Source organism: Mytilus edulis, chromosome 14 (assembly GCF_963676685.1).
Source record: "Mytilus edulis chromosome 14, xbMytEdul2.2, whole genome shotgun sequence".
Lineage (NCBI taxonomy): Eukaryota > Metazoa > Mollusca > Bivalvia > Mytilida > Mytilidae > Mytilus > Mytilus edulis.
In genome coordinates this window covers 274,034-283,181 of record NC_092357.1, presented here as the reverse complement: position 1 = coordinate 283,181, position 9,148 = coordinate 274,034, and the positions used below count along the sequence as shown (strand labels likewise).

The following is a 9,148-nucleotide window of genomic DNA, read 5'->3' as shown; positions in this document are numbered from 1 at the left end:
CACTATAGATAATTATCTCTTTTTACACATTGAACATTTGAACATTTTTTACCAAATAAACTACATTTAAATATTTGTTTTTCTTAGCCATGGCGGCATTGTTCTTCAATGGTTCAAAACTTCGAATACAATTTATAAACTAGATACCCTAAGGAACATTAAGTCAAAGTTTGAAAAAAGAGGGTCGAAAGATACCAAAGGGACATACAAACTCACAGACGCAGAGGAGAAGGGTTTTGAAATAGTTTACAACGACAAACGACGACGACTGACGACAAAGACAGACAACATACGCCAAGTGATAACATAAGCTAACATTGGGACCTTTGGGCACCAGTGAGCGAACAAACGAATGTTGAATGATGACAATATGCTGAAATCGAATGTTGAAAGTTAAAAACGAATATTGAATGTTGAAAAACTGTTGAACGTTCAAAATAAATTTTGATAACGGTTGAAAATTTTAGCGCTTAACATTATATGCGGGAATTTCTCGCAACATTGAAGACCTGTTGATGACCTTCTGCTGTTGTTTTTTTTATTTGGTCGGGTTGTTGTCTCTTTAACACATTCCCCATTTCCATTCTCAATTTTATGGTATACGCAATTAATCCGTAACATCTGTGAATGTAACTGGGAGTGTTATCATATCCAATTTTGATGTGTCGTATGAACGGGATCGGAGTAATGCCTCAAGTAGACCTTCCAAAAACTCGCGACACCGCTTAATGATATCTACAGTTTACAGGTAAAATGGAAGGATCGTCTCAAAGACAAAAACGTCTGATTATCATTACGATGTATAAATTCGGTTTTGCGGTTATATATAGCTACGGAAATTATAAAAAATATAAAAAGTAAATAAAGATATTTGACTATTATACAATATTTTTAGTACATATATTAACACGACATTTCCGTTGAATTGATTACAAAAATACTACAATCACTCCGCATCCTGATCAGCTTTCTCTTCAACTTTATGATTATGCCACATGCCAAAAAGAATAAATGTGTATCTGTGAAAGTTTTTCTAAAAATTTCTGCGAATTTCTGAAACATTATTACTGGACTGTCTGTCCGTCTGTTTTCACACTTGTAAACACGGTCGAGACTTTTGTAAACGATTTAAACATTACCCGATGTACATACTCAATTTCTGGAGGGGTAAAACATGTAATTTCAAAGGTCGAAGGAAAAGATCAAGATACCTTGGTAAAGTTGGTGTATTTCCTTCTGGAATAAGGGGAGATGTATCAATATTTAGTCAGTACACACATGCGTATGGAATTTATAATTCAACATACTAGATACTATAGAGCTTTGCCATTGTAAATTCTTTTTGGATAGTGCTAAGAAGGGGTTATTGACTGATATAATTGCTGAATGACAACAATGCACTTGAAGGAAATCAATGCGGATGCTGAATGTTGAAATAGAATGTTGGAAAAAATTGGAAAAAATACAATGTAAATGTTTAAGAAAAACAAATATAAATTTTGATTGTTGAATATTGAATACAAGACCAATTTGACATCGGCTGAATATTTTGCCAGTAAACATTAATGCACCTAAACGGGATTTTTTTTACACACTTTGTTGTCATATCTGGGTATTTTTGTCGTGTAATATATGGGGTTAGTTACGCTTTAAATACCAAACAAATGATTTTGTTTGGTATTCTAATCTCATCAATTAGATGATAAGTCGTTGATACCGTAGCTTGGTTGCTGAATGACAACATTACACTTGAATGATTATTGTTTCAAGCACACGTGAAGCAAGTTTAGTGTCATAACCAACATATTATTGTATAAATAAAGGTTCTAGATATCGCGTGGTGTAAGTGTCGTATAGCTTATACCAGACAAAGCTGCGTATCAACATCGAAGCGAAATTGATAAACACTTTCTTTCCAAGACAAATTGTCGAAAAAAAGATAGCATTTGACACTTATATGACAAAGATTGACGCCATAACTGACAATTATTGTATGATGAGTTTATTATTGTATATTATTTTTATACCATGAACACTTGTTATGTATTTAAATCGACAAAAAAGCTCTACACAGTAAAATTTAGTTCTCGAGTGTGCATATCGTGTTTTATAAAAATGAGAATAGAAATTGGGAATGTGTCAAAGAGAAAAACCCGATCAAAAAGTAAACAAATGAGGAAGTCCACATGTGTGCATTCAACACAGCGAGACAATCCCGCACTCGTAGGCGGGCTCCAGCTTGCACATAAAAGAATGTGTACCAGTCATTGAAAATGGCATCACATTAAACTCCAAAGCATATAAATGAAGACATACTCAACTAACAAAGGCCAGAGGCTCCCGACTTGGGATCGGCACAGAAATGTATTGTTTAACCTAGTTTGCTATCCAGGATGTAATCAAGTTACATGTTTTTTCCTTTTTTTAATAATATATGTTTAATTACAATGAATGACAAAATTAGCAATACATACACTATAAATCAGGAAAAAAACCTATATAGACTAAATGATAAAAATCCAATATTCAGTTGTTTAAACTTTAACTGTTTTCTATCATTTTCAAGTCCAAATAGAAAAATGATATACTAACAGGAATATTAATACTGTCTACATTAAAACATCCTAAAAATTATATTTTCAATGCAGCACAAACATATGTCAAGTTTGTGTATACAATTTATTTGTTATGATTTTAGAATGTTTCATGTTAAATGCTCTTAATCGTCGTGTATGATTTGGCTATCTAACTATTGTGATTTGTCTACCACTAGGTAATGTAATGCAGACGAAACACGCGCTAAGTCCAACAAATAATACAATTTTGATGAGTCTAATATCCTAAGGCTTATCAAAAAGAGATCGAAAGAGCATTTCAAACTTGCAAGTCTCTAAACACTCCAAATGCATATTTATACTAACTGTCTCGTGTCATATGGTAATGGATGATGGATAATGGGTATCTTATTGGTACGAGGGTGTAAGTATACAAGCAAACATAGTAACTTACTAGATAAGATAAAGACTAAATAGTTATTTAGAAATAAAATAATATCATAGTATGTAACTGATGTTGTAAATCTTGAAGTTTCCACATTTGAAAAAGTTTAAGAACATCAAATGAAGTTATTTATGAAAGCAGAGTTTTTGTCACTAGTTGTTACAATGTACGTTGCTGGCTTTAAAATTTTCTGCATTGCATATATGTACAACTAAATACAACAATTTTGACTACAGTTTTAAAAGGTATGGGGTTTTGAATTAGCTAGTTTTCGATATCTTGTACCATTCTTTGCAAGTTATGATATTCTAATGATTTACATTGAGCCATGCTTTTTTTTTTATTGTCAATCAATCGACGCATGTGAAATTCCAATGCCCTATATTTCCATGATCACCATATGCAGCCTTCAGATTTCCAAATATGCTAGTCATGTAAATAAACATGTTGGGATGTACTCGGTTGGACATCATGTATTTGCCATCCGGTAGCCGTAGTATATTCCATTCTGTATATGAATCATTCTTTTCCTTCGTGCCCATTAACTCCCAAACTGATCGGTTCATCGTAACATACCACGATGGCCATTTCACTGATTTGAAGCGGAAACTATGATCAATTCCAGAAATTACTTTAAACTTGAAAAGTTTGCTTTTCAAGTCAGAAGTGTAATATTCACCACTAAGTTTACCCCCCCAAATAGAACTCATCTCCACTAAATAATCTGGCCATTTTTGGGAATGAATTGAAAACGTTTTGCCGTGTAGGTCTCTGGTTAGGTCTTGAATTGCAATTCTTTTAACCTGAAAATATGTGTAAATGGAATTGTGTTCCGAGGGATTGAATAATGCAAAAAACGTTGCATTTTCATACTTAGGTTGTTCAAAGATTTTGAGGAACTTTATTTCACTCTCTTCTTCCTTATCAAACACCATTTCAAGACCGGCTAACGTAGGTGACTGTGGATCGATTGATCGAACAACGCAGCAGAGACGAGTGATGTAAGAATACCTTAAAGTTTGTACTTCCAGGTACATTTTCATCAATTCTGTTGTTCTTTTTAAAACATGTTTGTCTTTGCTTGTAATTTCCTTTTCGATTATCTTCCGTAACTTTCCTAAACATTCTGCTCCGTCGTTTATTGATAATGTCTCTAGTCTGTGAACATCAATTTGTGAAAGGTTATCATGATTCTCTATTCCTTGTAAGAATGCCTCGGATGTATCCAATTTTGTACAGGCTCCAGCAATATCTATTTGTAATTGAAGTATATCAGGATACTGAGAACCAGTCGATAACTGTTTCATTTGAAATGACCACAGATATTGCAAACACGCTGCTGGTATAGGCAACCACTCTACACACTTCTGCTTGATTTTTCGAAAGGCAAGTCGCATTACTTTTATGATAGTTATGCACTCAATAAATGCATTTTTAATCTGATCTTTATCCAACTTCTTAAAAGCTTCCCAAATTTTTTGTAAAACGTCAAGTGCGCCATCGTCTTCCCATTTTTTGAACTTTGATTTAATTCGTTGCCAAATGTGTTCATCAATTCTAATGCCTAATTTCAGGAAGAGTTTTTTAAGACTGTCAATATTCTCACCAACAAATTTAGCTATTTCCTACAAATTTTAAAAAAAGATTATTATTTTCCATCACAAAAAAATGTTATCTTTATGTCATAAATGTAAATGCATTCATTATATACATTTATCAGATAAAAAATCAAGACTTTTGAACTGTACAGCAGATCTCATGTAGTTATTGCAAACATCAACTGTGCATTATCCTGATTAGAGCAAAGTAAGAACAAAGACATTCTACTTATTTTTGTGTTAAGTTTTCTTAAAATACCATGACTTTATATGTTGTCTCTTGGATTCTGAAAAAAAACATTGATTCAATTCATAATCAGGCTCTGAATTATAGTGATTTAGCTAATTTTTCAAAGGTTCTACTTCGTTTAACTATCAAGGAACAGAGTGACCGTTACCATGGCAACCACTTATAATTTGATTATCAGTAGAAGACCTCTACAAAATTCGACCAAACGTTGATGTATGATTTTTTTTATGAAAAAAAACTACCACCCCTTTTACCCCGACCCTCCAACCAAAGTTTACAGTCTATACAACTTTGTTGAACATGCTGAAAAAGAATTATACAAGACTGTGTGTGAAACAGAGCATGTAGTCATATTTCAAATCGACAATAAACACCCTCGAGGGATGTTGATGTATGAACAATATGTGTTTTCATGGTAACTTTTGAAATCAGCAACACTAAACGAGGGGTAAAAAAAGTTTGCGTATGCTTTTAGATATTTTTTATCGGTTATGACACAATAAGGGGCATTTAAGTTATTAAACTGCAATATTCTGTAAATAATAACTTTGTTTAAAAGGGGGAAAATGGGTTGCTATGGTGATTATATTAAAGAGAGTCCGACGCAATTTTATCTTTTTTTTCAAATTGTTAAAGTAGTATTTCAACCTAATAACAACAGTGCTTACTCAACTGGATAATGGGCATTTCAGTCAAAAGATAAATCATATGTTTCAGATTAAATTTGAAATTTTTAAAATCGGCATTGAACACACTTATGATAATAAATGACCACTGCATCAACTCTGTCCCCCATCATAAAATGATGTAATCGTTATCAGTGTCATTTAGAACATACACGTATTAACTCTTAAAGACGCGAGACAGTGTTTAACAGTGGACACGTTTTGGCGAAAACAATTATCCGACGATTGAGGGTTATGAAATCGAACACGTTCTTGGCAACGTGATTGTTACGAACACGTTTGGGGAAGCGGACATGTTTGGGATTAAAGACCCGTTTGGCAGTGTTACATATAAACTGAAACAAAATGTCACGGATAGAGGACACAAAAAGAGGATATTCAATAACATGCTAATTTTCGTTATTCTGTCTTCTGGTAAATGATGTAATCTTAGCAAATAACTTACTCGGCGTTCATTTATATTTACTAGTACTTATATAAAATTATGCAAATCATGTTACCACCACGTGTATTCAATATAAACCTGAAGCTTTAAAAAAGGCATTTATATTCAAATTTACATTCACATAAACAGGAATTTTCGAGTTTACTATTTGAATAAAATAAAGAGCCAACGCCCTTCGTCTGTTATGATATATAGACATTTGTTACTTTTTTTTTCGTGATATCCTGGAAGGACTGACAGATATAATTACATCATCAAATCATAATTTCGATTTAAATACCTGATTAATCGGCCTGCTGCGTCACATCAAATGCAAGTTATACATACCCATTTGTAATTATGTTCTTATTCGTTTCACTTAAACGAACATAAAATATTTATCAAATAAATTACCGGAACTCTCACATGGATCATAAACTATGTTTTTGTCATAAACAAGAAGTAACGCCTATCAATGTATTCTTTGTGCATGCATGAGGAAATCAAAAATAAATGTAAACAAAAATGTTTCAAGATTTATTAAATGTCGCTTGATTTATTTACTGCAGCAAGTCACATTTAATAATTCCGTAAAGAACATAAACCTGATATAAAATATTATATATGATTATATGCAGTTTTTTTTTATATTTAATAATTGCATGATACATCTTGTGAAACGTTTATGTATTTATTGGTCTACCATTTTTACAATTGGAATAGGCCACACATCTAATTGAATAAGCATGTGCAAACCACATCTTCCTTTATCTATTTAAAAAGTCAGAATACGAATGTATATATATGTTCAAACTCTTTAAGGTTATTTTTACTAACAAAAAGGGACTATGTCAATAGAAACTTCTTTGATACTATACCTGCTCTTGCTTTTTTGCGATATATCATTTCTGTTCGCTATATATGGAAATTCGGTACATCGTCAAGTTATCGAAATTGAATTGGGGACTAACTGTGCACCACTAATTGCGTACCTTTTTCTGTATTGTTCTGAGTTACAATTTATAACATCAACTAGCAGAGACCAATCGAAATAACAACTTATACAACAATTTAATAACACTTTAAGATAAATATTTAGATGATATATCGTCTATCATTATTATCGATTTCAGTATTTACTCTAAAGAGATTTATACTGCTGAACATGTTAAATAAAGCTCATAACACCAATGAGCAGTGCCCTTTCCTGGATCTTGGTATCTGTATTTTAAACGGGAAGCCTAATACCAAAATTAATGATAAACGAGATGATTTTGTATGTCCTATTGTTAATTATTCGATTTTAGATGTTGACACTCCCTTGACACATAATGGTGTTTATATATTTCAACTCGTTCGATTCGCACGTGTTTGTTAACACGTATTTGATATTAACGAACAAAATCTAAGTTTAACTGAAAATTTAATAAACCTGGGTTTTCAATATCACAAACTGGTAGAAAATATTTACTTCATTTTATCATTGGTACAAGGACATCATTCGTAAACATAAGGGATGTCAACGAGAACTCGATTACTCAAGAGTCGCTCGGTAGAACCGAGTATCGAATACCAAAATGATAATCGATTAATCGGTTTCTAGTAGAATGTTGTTACCTTCTTAAAAAAAAACCATTTGTATTAAAAGGCATCTCCAGGGGAAATTCAATCTTGATCAAAATTAATCAAAATCAAAATATGTTTCGAATATTTGTGTTTATGTTTTTTTTTTTAAATTCGATCAAACAGGACTAGGCTATAACAGGACTGTAAGATACAATACAAAATCGAAAAATAGTTCCGACTCACATACATATACATGTATACATGTATATTAAATTTGTATTAGGTTTGAACGTAGTTTTCAATTAAGATTTGTTTATATATATTATATAGCAAAAGTAAATAAACACGGTGTACAGAATGTATATAATAAAAATTTTAATTCGCAAACTACATTTCACATCAAATAATTATAACAGTTCGTTTAAATATTGTCACTAGCGCGTTTATGCCTTCTGGCAATACATACTATATTTATACATTTTTGTAATTTTGTCATTATTACGTCTATTCGAAAAGGTATAGTTAATTAAAACTAATATTCTTACCTTACGGTGTTCCAAAGCTTGTCCTGCAAGGTACATTGCCATTGTACTGTATACCTGTCAAACATCAAGTACAAATATACAACTGTCAACTCTTTTCAGTAGTTTAAATATTGATTTAATGCATACAAACTTTAAGGAAATACTTCAGGTGAACGATTTTCAATATGAATTAAAAGTATCTAAATAGATGTTATGTTACCTTGCTATGGTGATGCATAATTTGTTATACATAACAACGTTAAAAACAGCTGATCGTTCGGTTGTTCGATATGTGTTAGTTTGTTTGAGTCATGGCAATCAAAATATGTTATAATATTACCTTGCGTTGCATGGATACGCATATTTTGTTATACATAACAAGGTTAGAAACAGCTGATCGTTCGGTTGTTGGATATGTGTTAGTCTGTTTGAGTCATGGAAATCAAAATAGATGTTATAAATAAATATTACCTTGCTTTGGTGACGCATATTTTGTTATACATAACAAGGTTCACTGGTATAAAGCTGATGGTCGTAATTGCATTCACGATCATCCCAAGATGTCGGTTGAAAAATTAGGTCAGTATCTGTATTGTCTGTTGGTGTGTCTCTAAATTATTTTTTTTTACACAGCATACATCATACGATTTAAATTTATAAAAGATTCACACAGAAATCACAAATTACTACCGAGAAATGTGTATGAAATAGGAAATTGGATTTAAAAAAAATTAAAATCACAAAAATACTGAACTCACGAGAAAAATTCACTTAGAATAAGAGTAAGAATAAGAATTTTATTAGTTTAAAATCCACCCAATATGATTGTTACTAAAATGAAAGCAAAAACAGACAGACAGACAGACAGACAGACAGACAGGCATATTAATTACAAAATGATAGACATTAAACACTACAAACGATGTAGCATTGACAGACAAAAAAAATGTAGCTTTCGCTAAGATGATCGTAAATCATAATCAGAATGACCGTAAGAGGATCAGCAATTCATAACAGGGTGACCGTAATTGGTTTAAGGATGACCATATTTTGTAAAGGATGACCGTAATTTAGAAAGGATGATCGTATTTTTTAAATAT

The 9,148-nt window shown here is 31.9% G+C and overlaps 1 protein-coding gene across 1 annotated transcript; it reads right to left on the bottom strand.

Moving 5' to 3' along the window:
* Positions 1 to 950: 950 nt before the first annotated feature.
* On the bottom strand, positions 951 to 8,217 carry LOC139502949 (toxin CfTX-A-like). The gene is made up of 2 exons (XM_071292619.1): positions 8,070 to 8,217; positions 951 to 4,625 (listed from the first exon to the last, which is right to left on the bottom strand). The coding sequence occupies exons 1-2, from the start codon at positions 8,109 to 8,111 to the stop codon at positions 3,351 to 3,353; spliced, it is 1,317 nt and encodes a 438-aa protein (XP_071148720.1). The 5' UTR covers positions 8,112 to 8,217; the 3' UTR covers positions 951 to 3,350.
* Between the last annotated feature and the right edge of the window lie 931 nt (positions 8,218 to 9,148).